This window comes from Apus apus, chromosome 1, assembly GCF_020740795.1.
Source record: "Apus apus isolate bApuApu2 chromosome 1, bApuApu2.pri.cur, whole genome shotgun sequence".
Lineage (NCBI taxonomy): Eukaryota > Metazoa > Chordata > Aves > Apodiformes > Apodidae > Apus > Apus apus.
In genome coordinates this window covers 202994534-203019449 of record NC_067282.1, presented here as the reverse complement: position 1 = coordinate 203019449, position 24916 = coordinate 202994534, and the positions used below count along the sequence as shown (strand labels likewise).

Genomic DNA, 24916 nt, shown 5'->3' with positions numbered 1-24916 from the left:
GGTTACAGAGTTACCTGGGAGACAGAATTGTGTAGGACTCCTTTCTAAAGAAAGTCGGTGTAGATGTTAGCAACAGCACCCCTTTCATCAACTTACCAGCTGTTCCTCACAATGTCATAAATCCAGAAGGAATTCCTTACATTCTCTTCCCGCTTCTCCTTATCTTTACTGAGCCCTGACAAGACATGGATTTCATTCAGTTCGGGATCAATGGTAGCCCTTTGAGTGAAACCTGTCATTGGAACTGACAAAAAAAGTAAGTTACACACTGAAAACAACAGAGGATCTAGAAAGGAACAGAAGCATCACACATCCATTTCCCACTCCCTGCAATTCAGCAGATTTTCTCCTATCCATGATAGGAGAAGCAGAAGATTTTACCTAACTACCTTGTCAGAATTCTGAGCATCTTAAGTTTAACGTAACTACCTGGTTTGTCCAATTTCTTCCTTTTTATTACTTTCACTTCTTCATCTTTCATACAAAAACCAAAACTTGGGACTGAGTGATCCCAAGCTGGTATTTTCTGTGACCTCTGTGGCACAGTGAACTCGTTATTTACAACTTAGATCAAAACAGGAGCTCTGCAGAAGTCACCAAGAAACATTTTGCTTCTTGCATATGCCCTTCAAAGCAGGGTAAGAGGCAGGAGGAGAAGATTCACCCAGAGTCTGACTCCTTCCCTGCTAAGGAAAAGTCCAAAGCAAATTCCCTTATTTCCTTCCTATTTTGAATCCTGAAAAGCACACAAACCATTCTGAGAGCCGCTGTTTCCTAGGGAAAAACATAGGCAGAACTATTTGGGAAACTACCAGTTCAGAAACAAGGAGCAAATTGTCTCCAGATAGAGCTAGATGATCCTTGTAGATATGAGTGGAGTGATTTTGTTATTACCTCATCCATAAAAGGAAGCACTGATTCCAGAAAGCATAATTCCAAAAAGTTAAGAAACTCAAAAAAATTAAAGATGAACTCAAGGTTACATAGCTCACAACCTTGCATTGCTTCCTTTAGGACCAAGATGTCAAGGAGGTTTTTTGTATTTTCAAAATAATTGTGGTATAATTATCAAGATACTCTTCTGTTCCACCTTCAGATTTAAAAATGTGGTGAAATACTGAGGATTCCAGCAGTTTTCATCATAATTCCCCGAAAAACGGTCAGCAAATTTGTTTGGCAGTCCTTTTTGTTTGTTGTATAATTCCCCATTTCCTGTTTCCCTAGGCAACCACCCTTCCAAAATGTATTTGTGAAGAGCACGTGATGTCTGTTTACAGATCCTGTTTGTCTTCATTTCTCTTTCTGGGTCAGTTTACAAAGGCTGGTAAAGGCTCCTGGCCTTCAATCAAGATTTTGGCATGAAAAATTCTCAGAACTCTTGTATTTTGCAAATTCTTCCCTGCAATTAACTGTGAATTGCACACAAGGCTTAGACAACAAGCCCTGGGCTAATAAACCATTTAATATTGCTGTTTCAGAGGACACCAAATGGTATTTTGCAAGGCCATTTGGTAAGAGGTTTCAGTCTTGTACTTCAGTCTTCCCATTGGGTAGGCCAGGAAAGTCATAAACATCAATTAAAAAAATTCTGAGCAGCAGTTGGTTTTCTACAGTTTTAACCCCTACTGAAACATTTAACTAAGCCCAAAAGCCCAAACATTTCTTAAAAAAAAAAAAAAAATAAAAAGCTTGATTCTTATGTAAACTTCAGTAGAAACTGAAAATATGCTCAGATAATTCATTCTCAGAGTCCCGTTGACAAAATTCTTGCTTAAGGTTTTATGGAAAAGCAGGAGGCAGAGCCTTTGGAGCCCTCATCAGCATAAACCTGCTTCTTTTGACCTTAAATTTTGCCACAAAGTTTCAAAGGAAAACTAATCCAGTTTAGAAGCAAATGGGTAGCATAGCAGAGGAAAAAAAAAACAGGGAACAATGCTGGCACAACAACTACATACCTTGTTTTAGCTGCTTACCACAAGGAAGTCTTTAAATAAGACTAATAAGTACTGTGAAAGTCACCCAATAAGGAAATTGAGAACAGAAAAGACAATTACAGACTAAATATCATGAATTTTTGAAAATTATCATATAGTGTATTTGCTTGCATAGTCAGGGACTGAACTGTTGACTCAAAAGGATTCAAGGCATATTTGAGACATTTCTGGCAGGAGTCATCTAAATTTGATCAGCAATGCTAATGTACATGGAAAATGTCTTTGCAACCCTATCTGCTGCTTTGAACATTGGAGCCCATGCTGGTTTTTAGAAAAATAAGCATGCAAATCTTCAGAGCATTAACACCTCAGGCTCATTGAAATGAAAATTATTATAATTACGAGGCACACACTTGCTATATTACTGTTGGTACAGAAAGCATATGAAACTTGTCTGTGGAAGTTCCATCCCTCCTCCTGAAATGTTATTAAATAAATGAATTTTGTATCTGGTTTGTGCTCCATTTCGTGAAGCTGAAATTATTATTTAAACAATGGAGGAAAAAGCTGCCGAACTTTAGTGCCTCTGATTTTCACTCTTGATTTTAAGAATAGGATTTATCTGCAGCAAGTGCAATCAAAACCAAATTCAAGTCAGTTGTACATCAATCTCTCCTTGAGACTCTTCGAAATGCAGAATGGCTAGCAAAATAATATACATATAAAAACCACCCTTACATTGAGTAAGGGCCTAAGATGAAGAGAAACTGACAAACTCTTTGACCTATCTAAGCAACAGTGTAGAAGCCATTTTTAAGTAGTGCCTTAGGCTAGACAAAGTTGACATCTAGTCTTTTGCAGAAGAAGATCTAACTAGAAAGTTAGACGTAATGATTAAAAAAGACACAACACACATTTGGTAAACAAGTTCCTGAAAACTATTGCACAGTAAGACTGTGATATTTTAAACCCAACAGAAACCTCAAAAATATGTTTACCCAGGAAGCCTGGTCCTTGACAAAGCAAAAGGGCTATGTAAAATACTCATGACTGACAAACACTTCCACTAGGGGGTAAGAGAGCTTCACCATCTGCAAGTGCAGCAGACTTGCAGTAAATGCTGGATCCAATTCAATTCATTGTGGTCAGCATATTAGAGAGGAACACAGGATGAAAAGTTGTGAAAAGTATTTGTGATATTTAGGTACCAAAATATAAGTTGGGAAGGAAATTTCATTCTGCATGGGAGACAAAACTGAACCTGTGACAGTTACTGATTGCTCAGAAGGTATTTTTTTAATTTTAGGACTCAAAGTCATAAGCAACAAGGGGTGAGAATCAGCCACGATAAGGCCATTGAAATGCAAGAAATATTATTTGTAATACACTAGCTGCAAGGGGTGCATGAAGTGGAAAGAATGGCTGCACAGAAGTTCGCTCACTCTTCTGTTTCTCTGCATAAATCAAGATGTAAATCAATGTGGAGCAAATCTCCACTGATCCCACACTGCTCAGAGTGCATCTAGGCCCAGCAATTGCTCAGGCCAGCTGTGGGCAGCCAGCTCCAAGGACAGAAAGCAGCAACTGAGGGCTCAGTCTTGCTTGTTTTAAACATAGCACTGACCTGTCACTGTGCGTTATTAACTTGGCTCCTATGACAAGACACCACTGATGGAAGAGGAAAGCTGTACAGAGACATCACTAAACACAACACAATCCTAACAAGCCTAGTAGAAGGAATGCTTTTCTTGTGCCACTAAGGTTTTTCCCCCTCCCATAATCTCCTTAACCAGGCCAGGGTAGAAGGGCAGGCAGTAACTAATTGAAAATAAGGTCTGAAACTTCTCTCCAGAATTTAACTTTTACACTTCTTTTTAGATAGTGAAAATGAAAAGCATATAGCTTCAATATTTTAAACCAATATTCAGCCACACGGGCCTTGAGTTAGCAGCCCGTTACATAACCAGGTAGTAATTATTGAGAAAGCTTTGAGAAGACGCTGTGCAACCCTGTACAATATAATTTCCACTTAAATATAAGGCACTTTCTACAGAAGTGACATGCAATGCTACAACAGTTATGTTTCCCCTACCACAGTCTCTGCTTACAGGTGCTTATTTGATCTTGGTGACCATTTCAACAAGCTGAATATTTTTTTGGCTTGTAAGTGTAAACAGCTATAGTTGTTTAAAACACAATGTTGGCTGCTGCCAGTATCTAAGCAAGAAAACAGATTTTTTACAACAGTTTGCAAGGCAGCAAACTGGAGTTCAAACAGATGTGGTTCTCTTAGTGCTAGACAGAAGTTGGGAAATTAAATCTCGTCTCTCTCATTTGAGGGGATACTATAGCATGTTTTTAAACATGTTTTGTAACACAGCACTGGCAAAAAAACAATGATATAAAACTTGTATTCCAGAGATCACTTCTGAAGGATTCGTGAAGAATAATTAAAGAAAGCAAGTTAATTGACAGACTTTTAGTGCTGCCTTAGTTACGAAACCCTCCAAACACGTTATTGCTAATCCCACTGTAAGTGATTTGCAAGTATTCTCCTCCTCCTGGTGATGCCTCGTGATTAAAAAACAGGAAAAAGCTACATCACATGGATATGGCTGTTCACTAGAATGTGGCACCTTCCTGATGGATTAATTTAAGAAAAAGTGGTAGGTCAGCAAATTACTCCATAGCACTACGTGCAATCCATGCAAAACTGAAGCAGCACCTCCTGTGAACTTTAATGGGGCAAACCTCGATGAGTGATAGAGATGCATGCAGGCCAGCTGTTGACACAGCAAGATAATGATTATCCTCTTGGATTTTTCATAATGAAACTGCGTTTGGCAGTCAGCCAAGGAGCAACTACAGGGACCATCTGAACAGTTTGGCTGTCATGTTCAAAAAGCGACAACCTGATGTCCAATGCTAAGGTCTCTCCCAGGAAACATAAGATTTTGGAAAAAAAAACCAAACAGGTGACTGCCCACTCTCACCCTCAACTTCATAGTTGGAAGAAAGAATTTTGAGATTGGTTCAGAGAGGGACACAACAAGATGAAGAGCACGTAAGGTCCTTCCCAAAACAAAGTGCTTCCTCGGCAAGGGACATGCTGGCCCTCGGCAAGGTAGCTCTTAAATTGAACAAGGGCAAAATATGTCAAGTGTCACAAAGACAATCAAAATAGGATTTTCAGATTGCTTGTCTCAGTTGGATGGTGGCCATGTTGGGCTAGCTGTGCTTTCTGTTTTGATTATTGTTTGTCAGATATCATGTTTTCCACCAGGGTTTCCTGGACTGGGCTGTCGCCTCTGTCCGTGGTGCTTATCCCTGAAACCTCCCATCCACCTGGTGCACAGCTCTGGATCTGGAATGAGCACCCGCCTCAGTAAGGGACCTGGAAATTTCACTGGTAGCTCAAAAAATATTTGCAGTTTGCCCATAAGAACTATTTCATTACTAAAAGGAGCCAGAAGAACCTTTAAGGCTTGTTCTCACTAGACTTTGGAAGTTATTTGATGCCAAGGCATATAAGATTATCTCAATTCTCTTGCAGAAGGAAATTCTCTCTCTGACCAACAGCTCTAACACAGCTCCTGAGTCAAGGCCAAACAGGATTATCACAGGAACCTTGACCACAAGTGTTCCCATTAGCTCCCTCAGACCTGAAATAACTGCCCATGATTAGTCATGGATTGCATGCTAAGCAAGTCGGGCAAGCTGTCAGGATAGACTTTGGAAGGCAACTGACACTGGTGCCACCTCTAGACCACGTGTATGCTTCAGAGGTACACTCTGACATATGCATCCTGGGTTGGGGGTTTTCCTGTTGTGTGGGTTTGGTTTTTTTTTTTTAAGTAAACAAAAGTATATGACTGCTTTAGGAAGGTATGCCCATCAACATACACATTTCTGCTTCTCCTCCAACCACAAGCTCTCCAACTGTACTACACATCTTCCAATTTGTACCACCAATGCATTTCTCCACATCCAAGTCATTAACACAGCTGCATTCTCTCTTCCTCACTCCCATTTTGTCCATTCTCTAGCTGAACTAACAAATTTCTTGCTCCTAACAGTTATGAAGCAGCAGAAAGATAACATCATTTCTGCAGTGCCCTCCTTTGATAGCAAAGAGACAGGACCAGGTTTGTTGATGCAATGTGCTGGAGAAAGGACCCATGTTCACTGGCCAACGGCACTTCCCAGACATGAAGAGCTGCCAGACTTACCATGTTCAAAGCAGATCAAGTCAGGAGACATTTTTAGTAGGCAAAGCTGTGTGCAAACCCATCTTTCAGAAATTCTACCTTGATCAAATTTCAACTTTACCCAGGAATGAAAAAAGCACATATAAACTTGCTAAGAATATCACCCCTTACTCACAATCAAGGACATTCAAGTGATACTTATCACTCAATATTCGCTCAAGCACATCACCTATACAAGGAGCTGGTTCCAGGACCAACATCAAAAGCACAACTAAGAGCAAAGAAATGCTAAACAGCATAAATATGTCATCCAGAAGACAAGAGCAGCAAAACCAGCATATCATTACCATAATTTTCTAGCATTGCAACAACTCCATATTACTGATACTCCTTAACTACAGTTTACTACATTTTTTTAAAATCTCACTACTCTAATGGAAATTTCAAACAAATGCACAATTAAGCTCTTCTAGAAAGGGGAAAAAAAAAATCAAAATAGCTCAACTAAGAATAGAACTGAATGCCACATTCGAGCCAGGAACAAAATGTAATCACGGGATTTTACAGGAACATTTAGGTCAGGCATTCTCAGCTTGACTCATCACACCGAGCAGCTTTAAACTTCACAGTAACCAGTCAGGGAATCACTTTGTTCACACAGATCAAAATGGTATATCACCACCTAACAAGAGCACAATTAAGACTTGCTTTTTTGGGGGTGAAAAGAGTGTTGTCAGCATTTGCTGTCTGAATGTCACAAGCATTTTGTTCTCTTCCTGTTAAAATGCAATTAATCCTAGCATTTTCTTTCAAAAGCAAGGAAAACATTCAAATCTGTTTGTTTGTTTTCTACACACAGGAGAGCAGTAAACTGAAAATCTACTCATGAATTATTTCCAATGAGTCATTTTCTTACAAAGTTGACTATTCACCACTTTGGGGCCTGTGGGAACAGGGGAGGATGGCTAAATATTATAGTCTCATTTGCCTAATCAAACGTTGCAGTTAATGTACTTGCTGAGAAGCAGAGCTTTGTGTCTTCTCTAGCCACGAGGTAAGCTCAGAATCTTTAAATCTGAAGTGGACATAGGTGTCAGCTTAAAGCCACATGTTTTAAAGCTTCTGGCTACAAAGAAGTGTAGCTCTAGAAGAGCAAAATGGCAGAATACTAGCAATTACATGGGAAAAAAAATAATCAATTCTTTAAAAGCTCTAAGGACAACAAACAGTGCGTGGGTGTGTGTAGAGCAACATCAGGCAACATGCAGGCACCTTAATAAAGGAGACTGTCAACAATACAAGCTGATTCTTTCTTGGAAGCACTCAAGTAAATAAATGCCTCCAGAGAATAAGAGCTTGGGTACTCTTCTCCCTCATTGGCATAACTAAATTAACAAGCAAACAATAACTCACAACCACCAATAATTCACTTCAAAAGCTCGGCAAAATTACTTGCTAAAAACGAAGGCTGATCAAAATAAGGAGGGAAGGTGAAAAATCAAGATAAATTCACTTCTTGGGATTTTTATAGCTAGAGAAAGAGAAAAAAAGATCTTGACTAAATATACATAATATCAGAAATATTCGTAACTTCTCTCCTATGGTAGCACACACTGCAAGACAAACATCTACTTCTGAGCTACACGGTGAAAATCAGGATATTTGCAACACAGGAAAATGATGTGCTTATACATGCAGAAATCCTTTTGCAAAAAAAAAGAACCTTGTTCTCTGTCATTTGAGGAAAAGAGGTAAAAAAAAAAATATCAGTTTTTCTATGGTTGTGTTACAATGCTTTTGGGTGTTTTTAGATGTTTCTGGTATAGAAAACTACGCCTTGTGTATACAGGTCCAGTGGCATGAACCACACAGGCCTAAAGCCTTTGCTCCCTCCTCTTACCTTTTTTTACCTGCCTAATAATTTAGTACAAGAATAAGACAACAAGTCTCATCTTTCCAGCCACCTCCTGCCAGGCAAAAAACCTCTGTCCCTGTACTCCAATTCTGTTTCTGACCATCTTACCTGCTTTTCTGCATCTCAACCCAAACAGATTATTTCTATTTCATGGCACATTTCACTTGGTGAAAACTAGAAAACACTGTTCTCTCCATTCCTGGTTTAAAGAGAATTATTTTTTCAGTCTTTTTTTTGTTTTTTTTTTTGCTGGAGTTTCAAAGGAGATATTTTTAGTTCTTATTTAGCTGATTTTTTTTTTTCTTCTTTTGAGGTGCTATGTGGTTTCATGCATCAATTATTTGTATCGTGCTGAAGACAGTGAGTGTCAAATGACGGGAAGGACAAGAGCGCTGGCATAAGTTTAACCTATATACTGAGGGGTTTACTTGGGTACACAGGGCTAGTTAAGGATGCTAACCCGATACCATAAGACACTGAGACTGGCCTTTCACCTACTTAATGTACTTCTCATTGTGCCAAAAGGAAGAAGTGAGTATGTAGTTATAGTCTTACCCATCCCTGAATCTTTCTTGGTGCCATCAGATATGATGTCCACGTGATCGCTGTCTACATCGTAACTGAAGAAGTCATTCAAGTAAGTCTTGGATCTCTGGCCACCAAATACATACAAGCAGCGATTTTTCTAGAATGGAAACAACAAGTATGTCTTTACCAAGGTCAAGAAAGTATGCTGGCCAACTGTAAACAAACACATGAACGAATTGAAGAGTAACAGATATATTTCTTCAAAGTTTAAAATCATGCCTTAACTATCAAGCCCACCAATCTTTCTTTTTAAAATACCTTTTACCTTTATCTCTTCAAAGATTTACCTTTATACCTTCAAAGCAGGGATAAGTAATGCAAAGCATTTTATTATTCCCAAACTCAATAAAAACCTCACAATTCTTGAACTTTTTGACTCTTGTAGTAATGATTTCTCAGTTTCAAGAGCTAAACCATTAAGGGCTCACAGCTTCTCCACCCCAAAAAGCCTGTTACACATGCAGTGTTAAAGACCTTGTTTTCATACTCCATATAAAACAACAAACCTGGATCCAACACACTTTCAGCTTGAGATTGATCAGGCACATTTTTACATAGTTAACTACTGCAGCCTTGCCTGATCAAGCTGTAACTTCAGAGTATTAAAACAGCAATTCATTTTTCAAGTTTAACATTCTCCATGTCTAAAACCCATTAGATCATAAGTTGGCTGTTTAAAAAAAAAAATTAAAAAAAAAAAATAAAGGAACAACAGACAGACTGTAAGAGAAACCATCCAGGTACCAGCACTTCACGAAGCTCAGAACAGGGAAATGGCAAGCAGTAAGCCAAGAATAACAGGTTTATTACCTCTTTCAATTTTGCCAAGTGGAAAGTCCATAAGAGGAAGATTATTTTTCTTTCTAATGGTTGAGAAAACAGCAAAGGTCTTAAACTTCCATGATCTGTGCTTACAGAAACCTCCATTAATTTACCACAGACACACTTGAGAAAGTCTCTGGTACCTGTGCAGAATTTTGTGAGGCAACATGTTTTTGACCACACTTTAGAGAGCCATTCAAAACAAAAATTAAATTGAAAGCTCTGAAAGCACAGTATTCACTATAAAAATTCTGACCTTTCATTTGAAAGGAAAAGAGAAATAAACTCAGCAAATTGTTCAAACAGGTCCATTTTCAATTGGTGGTATCAGTAAACACTTGAATGCCACAATATTAATTTTAATTCTCCTCCTCCTCACCCCCAAGTCAGAGTTTAATGTCACCAAAATACCCACATTCTGCACTTAAGCAAACATGGTTGATGAGCACAACTGGAAATGCAATGGAAGATTTTATTATTTTTTTAATACCCAATACAAAAGTACTACACAGCCCCCTCTGCCTTTCCATCAAGCTCTGAATGAAGTGGCCATAATGCCAGCTGTGCCCAGCTGTTAACAGCTGCTCAGGACAACGAGCAGCAGCTGGGTGCTCAAGCACTGAGGGACACGAGACCTGTGCATCTCAACACTCACCCAGCAAGCCCCTGCACTAGCCAAGTTTACCATTCCAGTAACCACACAGGGTATTTACGAGACCAGAAGCTTCTAAGCTCTTCTACCAACTCTAAAAGAAGAATTCAAACAGAACCATACCCTTGGGGTCTATTTACCACTATTCAATTAAAATCAAGTATTTAAACTTCACCTTGCTTTTTATTTGAAACTTTATTCTGTTCAAGTCATGAAAGCTCCAAGACTTGAATCAGTACCACCTGCGCTTACCAGAGAAGCATCAGAATGTCAGTGAACACAAAATCCAGACACACCACTGGGAGGGATTACAAAGTTTCAAACTTGCAAGAAAAATCAAAACCAGATGTTATCCTTAAAGCATGGCATCATGAATCAAAGTATGGTTTGGATACTTACAGAATGGAACAACATACAGTGTCCTATTCGGGATTGGATATCCTCAGGTCCAGCATTACAGGAATCCTCTCTCAAAAGTTTCCATGTCTGACACTGACAGTCAAAAGCAAACAACCCACTGAACTGAGGTTCACTGGCTCTGCTGTCATCCACGCTGCCGTTGCAGGTCAGAATTCTGCCTCCAAAGGTATAAATCATGTGTTTTTCAGAATCCATACACATCTGCAGGAACAAAGTAAGTAATTTTAAGTTAGCACACAGACTTGAACTCACGAAGATTTAAGATTAAACATCTGTCCCCTGCAAGTGATACCTAGTAAGACAATATTCTGCACACCTCCTGGACCTCTAATGAATAGAAAAGAAGCATGGAATTGTTTGGGTTGGAAAGGACCTTAAAGATCATCCAGTTCCAACCCACTTGACGTGGATGTAGGACACCATCCACTAGACCAGGTTGCTCAGAGCCTCATCCAGCCTGGCCTCAAACACTTCCAGGGACGTGGCATCCACAACATGCCCAGGTAACCTGGGCCAGTGCCTCACCACCCTCACCCTTCTATGATTCTAAGACTCTGCAACAGAAATATGTTGATTTCCAAAGGTTGAACTCAGGTTATGGCACAAGTGATGGACCGCAGCACAAATCAAACAAAACTCCCTGACTCCAGGTGATGTTTTCAGACACAGTGCAACACAGAGGGTTACAAAACACCAGAGAAGAAAATAAATAAATAAATAGGCAAGATTACAGTAAGATAGAGATGCTACTCAGCAAAGCCTACACAAAACACTTCCAGTGTAGCACATTTTTGTGAAGGTTAAACAAAAGCTGCTATCACGGCAGGTACTGAGGGAGAGAAGAGAAAGAGCTGCAGACTGATAAAAGAATTCAGGGAGGACATTCTTTCCTAAGAGACAGCAGGGGCAAAAAGCAACTACTTGAGCAGCAGGAAAACAGGGTACCCAGAGTAGCCTTGCCAGCTAACAATTTACTTTTGCCTTTTGCCTTTTGCCCAACACCTGGGAGACTGATATTCGTTATTAATAGCACAGAAAGATTTATTGGATTTTGTTCTGCAGACAAGGCACATCTTTAATTTTTGATGTCAGCAGAAACACATTGTGCTGGCAAACAACAGCTTTGGTTACAAAACAGCTAGTACCAATAAAAGCAGTTCATGGGCTGCTTTAAAACTGAGTACTGATGTGCTGTTTCTTGGCTGTGCTTTATAAGAATCAATTAAGAACAAATCACCTTTTTCAAGTACACAAGTAATTAAAAACAAGACATAAGTTAAAAAAGTATTCAGTTTAAACACACGGACAGGCGTGGCTTTTAAAAGATTAGTAGCTTCTCCCCTAAGGAGAAAGCAAGCACATTCTACAAATTTTAAAAGACAACAAATTTTGAAAGAATCCTGACCCTGTCAGCCTCATTTCAGCAGCTTGCTCATACTCTTTTTCCAAAGGTACCATACACAGGTTTGCAAGTTGTTCCCAAGTGCCCTTTGAATAGGCAGAGCGGCAAACCCAGCTCAACAAGACTGATTAAAAACAGCTGAACTGTGCTTTGAGCTTTAATAAAATGTCTTAATAAAATGAATTGCTTTGTAAAGCTTTTTATGATCCTTCTGACTCGATTTTATTAGAATTCCAGTAATCAGTGGCATCAGACAAAAATGCTATTAGAATTTAACTGAGAGCAAACCACAGCTTTCCTCATCACTGCCACATTACCTGGTATGGCCCTTCCCAATTGCAGGAGGCTACAACCAAGATTGTTTCACTTGGACTAAGAGTATTAATGGAGCTGACCTGATGATCAAAGACCAGCTTTGGACCTCCATCCGCTGCAGTGTCTTCACTTAGTAACATCCATGTGTTGGTGTCAATGTCATAGCGATAGAAGTCACTTTTCAGAGACTTGCTGTTCCTCACGGAGGAATCCAGGTAGCGTCCCAGCGTGTAGATCTGCCTTCGCTGGATGTCAATGCACATCTTGTGACAAGATCTGGCACTGGGACCACTCTAAGATAAAGGAAACAACCAGAAAAATACAGAACATCACGTGTTTAATGTTGCTCCAGGTAGGGCAAATAAGTACTATCAGCAATGGGATATCCTTTGAGAATTCAAGAAAATCTGCTTGTAATCAAACAAATGCAGGATTAATACATAACTATCTATATAACAGGACATTTCATAACTTCTTTGTCCTTTATAATGTCACCAGCAAAAACCTAAACACATTTTTAAAACAAACTTGGGACTTGAAGTTTTTTTGTAAGATTCCTTAGAAAACACTGTTTCCTCCAGAAGTGATTCTCAGGTGTGTGAAAGCTACTTGATCATTGAAAATAACAGAAGTTGATGCTCATGAGAGGCAAAATTAAGAAGTCAAAGCCTATAAATAGCTACATAGGAAGAAGATTAAGAAGTGCTCTATCACAAGAGCCTGTTTTATTAATAGGCTGTTTTCTAACAGATCATAATCAGACACTCCCACAAGCAATCACAGCCCATAATGGGTCTTTTAAGGTAACAAAAGCACTCCCTGTCCTTCACAAATAGATACTGCCATTCCAGCCTCCAACTACAAGAAAGTTTCCCACGGCAAGTAAAACTACCCTGAGTTATGATTATCAAGAGAAAGACAGAGGCTCCCTGTCAAATTATTATGTGCTTATCCATCCAGGAGTGCTCAATCATAGAGTGATTTATTCAGTCACATTACAACCACGCTATGCAGTTCTGAGCAGTATCCTTTCTGCCTCCCAGATAATTTTAAGAGCCTTCATGCCTCGTCTTGAGGCATGAAAGTGATATTCCTGTACTCCATAATACTAGAAATTGAGATAAGCAAAGCCTTATTTGCAAAATATGAGACAAAGGAAAGAAAAAAAAACACCCTAGCATCAGGCTTATAGAGAAATTATATAGCTTATTTGGCCTTAGTTTGTATAATGTTGGCAATTCATAAATGAGGATGCCAGAACCAGGCTGGCTAGCTATCTTTTTGAGTCTGGAAAACAGCATGAAATCTTGTAAGATTTCAAGTGACAAAAAAGGTACTATGTACAGAGACTGGAGTATGGAAAAAAAAAATCTATTAAAACCTATTGAAATATAAAGATTATGCAGACATAATGTAAATCCCCATTTGTTAGAAGACTTAAGGAAAAGTAGTCATACCACACCAAATAATCAGCACAATATCTGCTCTGTGTGTTACCAAATACTGCATTTACATAAAACAAATCTCTGTAATTCTACTATTTCATGAAAGGAATCAAACTGAAATTATTGCTGAAATCTGAAATGCACTGATGGAACATGTTTCACTATATTGGATAAAATATGAGAGGAAACATTTTTATAGTCAACACTTCACTCATGTTAAATTCAATTTCTTTATTTAAGAACAGCTACAAGAAACTGTTAACAGTAACTCAAATGACAATCTGAAGAGGTGGAATGAATTGTTCATACTTTGCAAATAGGAAGCATTATGTTGGCAATGATTACAGCTTTGAGGATTAGTTACTTCATGGTAATTAAGATAATTTTCTGGAAAAAAGAAATACTGATAGAAGTTAAATATTAGCATAAAATCCTAAAATGCAGCAAAAAAGCATTCTTTTCCTCTGGTCATATGGAAGAAACTGACAAAAAAAGGCAGCAACATGCTTTACCTTGTTCCTAGAAGATATAAAATAGAATCTTCCAAAGGATCCTGTTCTAAACACAAAGGGTAGTTTCTTTGCATGAAAAATACTCATCTGTGTATTCACAAAGATTGTCCCTGATTCACAAAACAGTAACTTCAGTAGACAAAATCCAGCTCTAGTTACGCAGCTGGGACACTTAAAGATATGTCATTGTTCCCCTGCCAAAGAGCACATATTTGCCTTGGCAAAAATGTTAAGACATACCTGTGCTGCCTGACTCTCCCCTCTTTGTCAGATCCTTGCAGTTCTTTAATTGTAGCCACTAATTTCAATATCTTCCCCCACTCCCTCACCTCCCTATGCTCTAGAGGCCAAAATAAATCCTACCAAATTTGCTCAAATAATGTCTTTGGCCCGATCAGGAATAAATCTCCAAGTTTGCAATTTCCAGACCTGCCTTACCTTGAAGAGCTGCATTGTCCACTGACATTTGAGTAGAGACATGAGGCTGAGACACTCAGCACATACAACACCAGTTTCAAGTCACTGGCATCAACAGCAGAGGTACTTTACTGGCTAAGTATAGACATAGTAAAATGAGAAAACAATTCAGGAACAATATCTTTTCTTGAATTATGTACCGGTTAGGTCTCAGACAGTAAAATCTGCCTTTTTAAAGGGCTACTAAAGGTTTTGAGATTTTCATCTACATGGGCACAGAAACTTCACCTTAAGTTCACTTTAGAATTTCAACTTCCATCAACGGGCAGAGCCTGCCATACCATGAACTCCTTCTTGTAATAAAGAAAACTTGTTCCAATTCAGAACCTTTTCTCAAAGAAAACTGGACTTATTCCTGGATACCAATGACAAGATCAAATAGAACCTGCCAAAAGTTTCCAAATTATTTTACATGTTGAGCAACACGAGTAAATAACCCCAATGAACAGTGGAACATACTGATTTGACATTGGAGGCCAGAAGAGGGAAAAGGCCTAAATTTGTGTTCACTTGTGAGCTACTTAACTTGACCATAGAAGTCCTTGTAGTATGTATATACTTCACTGAGGGACACTAAGTCCATTTACAGTGACAGAAATGAGCAGGCACTGAACATGAATAAAACACTCCAAGGCACATGTGGTTAAGTGAATCGAGAGCCTGTGGGTGGCTGCAAATATTCATCCAAAGACGTGTACTTCATGCAGACACAATGGCAAGCCTGTTGCTTCAACAAAGAACACACTGCCACAACTTGTCATGGAGAAAGTGACCCACCAAATTCAAAGAGGAGTTTGTTGATTCCAGAAGTGTACAAAGAACCTTGACCGATAAGCAAGTGAGAAAAAACAACCATAATAGACATGACTCTTGAATCTACAGTTGAAGAGAGCAAATAAGCTTAGATAGCAGGAGAACAACCTTTTGTTCTGCCAGGATATAGGCTGGCTGGTGTTCCACGAGTCAGCATCCCAAGGTGAGTGAATCTTAGATATCTCTATACCCTTACTCAAATGTGGGCATTATCACCAAAGATACTTCTTGTGTGTCTGCAGTTTAGCTATTGTACTTGCTACTCTTCTAAGCATACCAGCTACCATTCGCAAACATATCTGAGCTAATAAAGACAGTTTCACCTGTACACTGATAACCACAGGAGATTAAACACGCTGCAGTCTTGAGCTTAACAGAAGGCAAATCAAAGTTTTGAGCCGTCTGCAATCATCTGCTCCTGTCGTTATCTGAAGTCTTAACAAATCAGTGCAAGACTTCTCATTAAGTGCTTTCTCTTTGGATCCAGTTTCACTGAGCTGTCTGCAAAGTTGCCAGCATGTGGAATCTACATTTTTGCAGATGAAGCTTCAAGAACAGATTGACTGCATTACTTCCTAAAGAGAAGACATCTTAGTTAAAATAGACTCCAGTTAAGTCACAACCAGCAACCGCCCAAATGATCTGCATGAACAACAGCTTCGGGGACTCTTTCCAATTCTCATCAGGAAGCTCCTGGCACACACACTACAGAAACCACACGTGAGAAGCTTGTGACTAGGCTAAGTTCTTATTCAGATGGCAAGCAATGTGCTACGCTGCTTTGGACAGTCTCTCCGCTTATGCCAAGGCCGCAATGGCAATAGTGAAGCATTAGCATATCACATTTCTAACCTACAGGACACCAAACAATATCAAAGCACGGGCTCTGTTCAGTTTCTGTGGAACTCAGTAAGTGCCCACATGGAGCTAAGACTAACCTGAACAAAATGGCTCTCTGCCACCCAGCACCACCATACAATTAGCACAGCATAATAAAGGCTAAAAAAGATTAAACAGTATGTGCCATGGCCCCATTTTAAAGTGCTATAAAATACCAAGCTTCTGTGCCCTACTCTAAAATCCCTCCTCAAACAGGTTGATCTTGATGCAACTTCTCTGATGTCTTAAAATACAGATAGATGTCCTGATGAGGGTGGGATGGTATGGAAAAGAATAGAGGATGCATAAGTAGGAGCACCCAAGACAGGCTTTCAATCCTTTAAGCACCCAGGAGCTACCCAGGCCAAATAGGATTTTTTGGTTTCGTCAGTGCTACACGAAATTCAATTGTGCAATGCCAAGTGAATACACAGTATACTTTATGAAAAGCCTTCTCAACATGCTAAGCCACTTTATAAAATCTAATTAGAGCTTTCTTCATTTAACTTGCAAATGCCGAAAGCAATTATCCCACTTAAGGACTAACTTACAAAACGTTTTCAAAAAGCAACACAACAGCACCAAGAGACAACACTGCCTCCTTCGAATAATTGATTTGTTCCTATAGGGGAGAGAAAGGATTGGGACTCAACTCCTCAGGGTAGGGTCTGCTCAAGTAGCTGTTTATGCCAGGATCAGCATGCATCAACAGAACAGCAGCATCCTGACATATTCCGCTAATGCACAAACGTGGTTAACTTTCATTTTTTGTTTTGTTTTAAACAAATGTCCTATGAACCCACTTTCATGTGAACAGGACAGTAAGAAGCCAGTTCCACTTCCCATCCCACCTCCCAAAGACTGGAAGAACTTGGCTTCTTTTACTTATCATAACCTTTTGAGAGAATAAAGGGTTTTCAGTTGCAAGAAAATCTGTTTTATTCAGGCTGATCCAGATGAAAAACCTCAGGAGCAAGCCTGGACCCTGTTCAAGAGTCAGGGAAATAAAAACAAAGAACAGCTGACTAATTCTCCCTTCTTGGTGCTGTAAAAGACTGAATGGAATGTGAACACTGCCTCCAGTATAAAGTTCAAAAATAAGCGTCATGAGGTAAATGCTCTTGTCCTAAAGCAAACTAGGACGAGGACATAAAAAGACACAAACAACCTACTTTGTTTCCAGTTCTGAGAGCAAGCTGTCATGCAACAAATAGTCCCTCCTGCCTACACACAACTTCAGAGATTAATGGCTCTCGTTTCCCAGTTTCAGAGTATAATTTATTTCCTCCTCCCCCCTGCCCCCCAAAAAAAAAGTTCTCCACAATCTTGAAAATGAAAGTGAATTAATATTATTCTTGGCATTCATTCAAGTCTGTATAGTTTTCAAGATGAGAGCTTGTTAGGGCTTTATCAATGCCAGCCTTCAGCTAATGCATACTCCCCAAACATTTACATTATAGCTTTAAACTATTTGCTTTACTCTAGTTGAGTAGTAAATTCAGCAAGAGAAACAACTACAGCCATACGCAGATTAAAACATTTTCATCCCGTACAAGTTGCTCACAGGAGGCATTTTAGATTTTTTCATACCTAAGGTGCCAGAAACCTAACAAAAGAGCTGAATACTTAGTTTTTTAAGGGAGCATAGGGCATTTGTCTTGCCCAAAACACAAAGCAAAGTAAGGGGAGGCTGATGTATTGCTTCCAATGCCCATGCAATCACCAACCACGTGCCAGGAGCACACGTCACAAGACAGAGAAGGGCCTTCTATGTTCAGGCACAAGAGCAGCATCATGACAGTGCTCATGGCCAGAGCAGCCCAGCACAGGCACACTCCCATCTATCTACAAGAACTTATTCAATGTGCAAGATCCTCCCATAAACAGCATATACCAGCTACTTATCCCTAATCTGTATGATTGCAAAAATCCATGCTACCAGTGTCATTTTATGTCCAAGACCTGACAGCTCTAGCACTAGACTTAAAAATCTTTGAATGTCACACAGGGCAAACGCAGTCAAGGATTCGACTGGGCTCTCAAATGTTTCTAGAAGCACAAGATGGGAGCCTAGCTCCAAAAAGCCATACTCTGGATGTTGGGCCAAGAAGAAAGCTGGGTAGGGACTTTTTACAAGGGCATATAGCAAGATGACAAGGGGTAGTGGCTTAAAACTGAAAGAGGGGAGATTTAGGTCAGATGTTAGGAGGAAATTCTTCACTGTGAGGGCAATGAGACACTGGCACAGGTTGCTCAGGGAAGCTATGCCCCATCCCTGGAAGTTTTCAAGGCCAGGTTGGACAGGGATCTGAGCAGGCTCATCTAGCAGGAAGTGTCCCTGCCCATGTAGGGGGGTTGGGTCTAGATGATCTTTAAGGTCCCTTCCAACTCAAATCATTCTATGATTCTACATCCAATGTACACTCCATTCATTCAATTACTCTGCAAATTTGCCTTAAGTAAAGCTTAAAATAGCATCTGAAGCTAAGAGTTACACTAGGTCAACAGCCACACATATCCACTCTTAAGATATTCTTGCTGCTATTTATGAAAGATAACAGATATTCCAACTTACTTTTAATGCTGCTGTACCAGCTATAAGGAATATTCTTAGAGAGTATGCAAGTTCTGCCAATAAATATTTTGTGAAGTCAATTAAGTAAATCAGAATCTGGCTAAAAATCACAATGCTTAAAACTCCCCAGGACTAGTACTGAAAAGCCTTGGATCTACACAATTTTTCACACACAAAAGCTAAATGTCTTATGACAAATGTTAGACTTGGATATCAAAAAGTTTCTGACAAGTATTTGCAAATAATTAAGAAGTCTAGCCACAGTTAAAACAAGGAAGATACCCTTCAGCCAGGAAGCTGACATACTATTTGAGCTATGGCTAATCTGCTTACAAGTACCCTCCTATAGCAGTGCAACTAAATAGATTTAGTTGCAAAGTCCTCTCTGGGCATCTGACTCAGCCATGATGGAGCAGATTAAAGTCAGAGGCAGCTTTTAGCACGCAGTTTTCATTCATCTCTTTAAGGTGGTAAAATACAAAAACTTACACAGGATAAAGACTTATTTTTTCCTTCCTGAAAGCACAATGCACAAATTTGGGATAGTCCTAATTTCTCACTGTTGATATTTCATGGCTTTAGGCTGAGCCTTCCCTAAAGAGACTTTTCCTGCTTAAACTAGAAGTAAAAAATAAATGCCCCGGTGTTCTATTTTTGAAAGACTATTCAATGAGCTTATAAGTCAAATGATTAAGCTCAGAGATCATACGACATGATCCTTATAGCAGCAGTGGACTGGATTTGATGATTCACGAGGGGCTCATCCCTTTCAGTCCCTCCTAGGACTTTACGCAGACCTTTTGCTCCATCCTTACAGGATCAGTGCAGGTTTATCATGGCACAGAGGAACATGGACTCCGTGCAGCACATGAACATTGTCACGAAAGGATGCTTAATGTTCTATTCCCACAAGATTACTGGTTAAGAATTAGTCTCCCAACAGGCCTGCCTGCAGAAACAACTAATTCCAGAGTATTTTCTCAAAGGAATGAACTAGCACATCATCTACTGGCTTCTGATGAACCCTAATTAACACACAAGAAATAAAGTGTGCCCTATGAATTGACTCACCAGCTTTCCAAAGTACGGATATTCTGCTTTTGACAGCTGTATTGCATGAGTTAACCCACAGTGCAGAAACAACTTGGGTAATCCATGCCTCTGCTCCTGCCAATGCAGGGGGCCACCTTCCTGGCTAATTTCTGAGCTACATGCTCTCACACCAAGGCAGCATCAAGGCCTCCCAACAATGCATAACACTGCGCATCTCATGTTGCAGTTAATCAAGGCATCCTATGACCAAGAGAATTTCTAGGCAAGCAAGTGGAAGAGTGAAAAGGGGAAAAAAAACTCCCAGAGCTTCAAGATGAAAACAGCATGAAATAATTATTTCATTTCTGTGAAGCAGGTGGTAGGAACAGGTACGGAAGGTCTTGTCTAGGCTATAGTTTACACTCAAAAATAAGTCATCCAGCCTAAGTGATTCAGCTTACAAACACAAACAAGAGAAGGAACAAAGTAATACTCTAGTACAAGACAACCTTGCAGTGAAAGGACATCGATACTGAACTATTTCTAACACAAGGGACAATTTACTTGCAAACCAAGCATTACTCACACTGATGAAACATGAATAAAGTTGTAGCTTCATAAATTTTAACAAATAAATTGTTGCTTTGTTACACATCAACTGCTTAGCTTGGCTTTCAGTAACACTGATGAAATAAAACAGACGACCCACCACAGAACCAGAGCTTTCACCAGCTCAGAGATGGGCCCTCAGGACAACATCCCTCATGCGCCGAATTTAACTAACCCCGTTAACAATTGCAGGATGTTGAATGAGGTCATTTTTTCATGCATGATAAGTTCACGCTGTCCTCTCATTACCAGTAACAATGGCTAGCAAAGGTCCAGCCAAGAGAGATTTTTTTCCATGGAGGCAAACTATTCAGCTCAACTACAGTCACACTTGCAGACCAACAGGCTAGCAGGCTTAAAAATATTTAACTAGTCACTTGCAGATTGTTTAGCCACGGCTGAGGTTGCAGCAAGGCTACAATTTAAGGTTTTTAAACTAATTCTCCTTGAAAAGCTGGTGATGAATGAACATGAAATTGTAAGTCTAAACACTTTGATGGCCACAGGCTCTTAGTTGCAGAGAAAATGAAGACAGTCTTAAACACATGACAGAGAAGCAGTTTGTACTCAAGAGTTGTCAGAAAGTCATAAAAGTGGCTGTACAATTTTTCCCCTCAAGCTAACCCATGCCTATGGGTTGTCATCTCAGGAATACAGATACTAAGTACAGTTTAATGCAAGCTTGCTCTGTTAACTATTATGGCAACATGGCAAGACAAAACAAACAAACAAACAAAAAAACCCCAACAAAACATGTATCAGAAGAGAATATTTTTGGCATTTTAAAAAACAGAACAGTGAAAACTGCCATGTCTTCTTCTCAGAACTAAGTGACAGATGAGAAAAGCGGTAGCTCCTGAAATTGTTTTTATCTCCTTTCAGCTATTCTCAGAACATAATTTAGTTATCCAGCTGCAGGACGTGCATCAATTACCACTGGAATGGTAATGTGCAGCACACAGCTCATCTCTGCTGTGTCATAGTTTCAGGAACAAAGCATTTTCAATTTTGCAATAATCTACACACAGGAAACGTCAGCCAAGAAATAGTGCAAGTATTCTCACCGGAGGTCTGTGAAGAACCATGCTAAACCTCCTCTTCTATATATTAAGAAGAGTAAGCACAAAACATGGCAGTAAGCATATGTGGAGGAGCTTTTAAAGAAAGCAAAGCACTCATGAGGCAACGTAAGGACTAGTTCCTGAAGCTCAGTATCAGAAAAATCTCCATCACATACAGTCCCTGGAAAATTCATAGATTAAGTCCTATTAAACTAAGCTCTTTCAGGTCTGAGAACTCAACATATCAATGCACTATCCATTCTGCCAGTCTACACTCTCAACAGTCCAGAAAGCTTAAGTCCTAATTACCTCCCAAACCCAGTGGCAGAATACACTCATTATTAGCAGCAAGGTTCACATACATTTAGTACATTTTCAAGCACGTAATTGTCCAGACAATTTAGCTAAGGATTTGCCTATGATACTACTTGAGAATGCTTCCCCTATGTTACATACTGGGATAACTGATATTTCTTTAGGGATTTCTGTATTTGTACAGCTTGAGGAGTGTTAATGTAAGGGAAGTCTTTCAGAGCATGACTGAAAGAGGCTAAGCTAACTGGTGTATGAAGCCACTTTCACCTTGTTGCCAAGAGGATAAACTTTCCTCCCACCTTCTACCTCCACATACTCCACCATTTCTTTAAAAATACTTTTCCCCCCAGGTATTCAGTGTGAAATACAGGGTTCCAGCTGGCTCATCTTACAGGTGTGTTTTTCTGTGCCTTTAAAAGGATCTAAGTCAGCTTTCCTTATACCAACCTCCATCGCTTCACTAAATCCCTACATGCAAATTCTGTAATACTTTGAGCAGTTGAACAACTTGTCATCTGCCTCAAGAAGCAGTCACAGCCACCCTAGCATGTCTCTGTACTGCCTCATCTGCAATTTACAGGGAACTGGATGATGCAATAACTTCCTTATAAAGTTATATAAGTAAAACAAAGCTGCATCCCAGATCAAAGATCAGAGCAGTAATCTCACAATAAGCTAGATGTGAAGTGGTGATTTTTAATTAGACCATCACAAATCAAGTATGCATGATGCATTACCTCAAGGTGTCAAAGGAGTTTACAAGCTGCATCCTTTGCAACTAAAGGCTTTATGATGGTCGGGAAATCCATATATAATCTGAAGACTGGCACGCACCAGCTCCAGGACTGCCAAAGCTTTGCAGCCTCCAGAACACCATGCATAATGAATTTAAGTACTCCCTTCTCTGTAAGAGTGACTTCAGTATCAGTGTACAGAGGAAAGGAACCTCCCCACACATTAAAACATCTGGTGTCAGGAACAGCTAAAGTTTGACTGGTTTTCTGTGCTTTTTTCAAGCTGGAAGCAAGAACTACAGGCCTCTAGTGACAGAATTGACTAACTCTAGGCCCAGAGCTGTTTTCAGCCTGGAGAAGAGAAAGCTCTGGGGAGACCTCATAGCAGCCTTCCAGTACCTGAAGCGGTCAGCCTACAGGAAAGCTGGAGAGGGACTTAGGACAAGGGCTTGTAGTGAGAGGACAAGTAGTAATGGATTAAAACTTGAAGAGGGGAGATTTACACTAGATATTGGAAAGACATTCTTCACTGTGAGGGGTAAAACACTGGAACAAGTTGTGCAGAGAAGCTGTGGCTGCCCCATCCCTGGAAGTGTTCAAGGCCAGGTGGGATGGGGCTTGGAGCAACCTGGTCTAGTGGGAGGTGTCCCTGCCCATGGCAAGGGGGTTGAAACTAGATGGTCTTTAAGGTCGCTTCCAGCCCAAACCATTCTATGTTTCTGTGGTATGATACTGTGAAAATATAGAAGATCTTTAAGAAAAAGTCAAAGTCAAAAAAGACAAACAAAGGTTAAGAGGACAGAGCTCCTTAGGCACACAAGGTAGCATGAGCAAGTAAGACTTTACCTTAAAAAGCTAAAAACTTTTTCAAAAAAAGTACTCCTCCCTCAACAGGGTCTTTTTGGTTTAGGCTGCCTTTGTGGAAACCACAGGAGAAGTTAGTCAGGCGTATCTGAAAGTCTCTAACATTCTGGAGAAAGAATTCTGGCTAGAATGTTTTAAAACCATTATGCCACTAATCAGGGAGAACTATAAAACAGCAGCATGCAATATTTAGGATCAGCCTAGAATGCCTTTCACTTGGTTCACTTTGGCATCTGCCTTTTTTGTCCCTATTTTTGTAGGCATTTACGCTATTTAGGCAGTTGGCTCAGAGGTGTATCTGCAGTATCCAAGTTTCTATTGCAGGCTTTTGGGGCCAGGTGTTTTCTCCCTATGTGCTTTTGTGGCACCAGCCACCTCGTACAACTGAGCATCTGTACAACTAGAACTACTCAGAAGTAAGACATGGCAGATTCAGTACATCAGATCTCGAGTCCATAAACATCACAGTATTTGAATCATAAAACCCTTGAAGTTACTTAAAGCACCTTCCAAACTATAGCACCATCTGTGGGAAGGAGTCAATATTTGAGACTAGTTTGGTTCCTATACTTAAAACAGCATAGGTGAAAGGTTTACATAGATTAAACTTAGGTATTTCAGTATCACCTTAAAAAAAAAAAAAAAAATCAGCCATAGGTGTCACAAACATTTACAAATGCATAAAATGCTTGTGTGGTAATAAGGCACTGGAAGATTTGTGAAGTTCATGTCAACAAAGAATTGCATGCAGACACCATAGAAAATTTCACTGGAAATACACTAGCAGGTGAAACTCACTCTGGCTCTCACTATTATGAGATCTTTCTACACTTAACCAGCTTTTACATTCAGTATCCTGAAAAAGCACTTAGCCTTAGCAGCAAACTATCACCTTACAATACACTGAATTTCTAGATAATTTTCAATGTAATGAGCAGAAGGCACTTGTTGACCTACACGTTCCTCCATGGTGAGGAATGATTTATCTTCTCAACCTGTTAACCCATGACAAAACCTTCACTTCTATCTAAGAATCTTTGACAAGAAACACTCCAAAAAGTTTCTGAGGAAAACAGTGTCACCTAAACCTAACCCACTTCCACAATTTTCATGTCCTTTACAGAGACGATTTGTGAGCAGGATTTTCCCCTAAGACAGCCATAAGGAATATGAGTCACCATAACATATATTCCACTATACACTACAGAAGCTCCCAATTCATGCAGTAACGCCTTGTTTGAAGAGAGATCTTCTCCCTCATCTCATGTATCTAGGAACTACTAAACCAAGGTACACTAATACTAGGGATATACAAAATATGCCCACTATCATACTGCTTTAATC

General features: G+C 39.7%; 1 protein-coding gene across 1 annotated transcript in view; it reads right to left on the bottom strand.

The window, feature by feature from the left end:
• Positions 1–24916, bottom strand: part of MKLN1 (muskelin 1) — a 97707-nt gene that overhangs the window by 17037 nt on the left and 55754 nt on the right. Inside the window, exons 10-13 of the mRNA XM_051615645.1 lie at positions 12337–12549; positions 10519–10740; positions 8613–8742; positions 97–244 (exon numbers count right to left, since the gene is read on the bottom strand). Coding sequence (XP_051471605.1) covers positions 97–244; positions 8613–8742; positions 10519–10740; positions 12337–12549 — 713 coding nt within the window. The remainder of the gene's footprint in view (positions 1–96; positions 245–8612; positions 8743–10518; positions 10741–12336; positions 12550–24916) is intronic.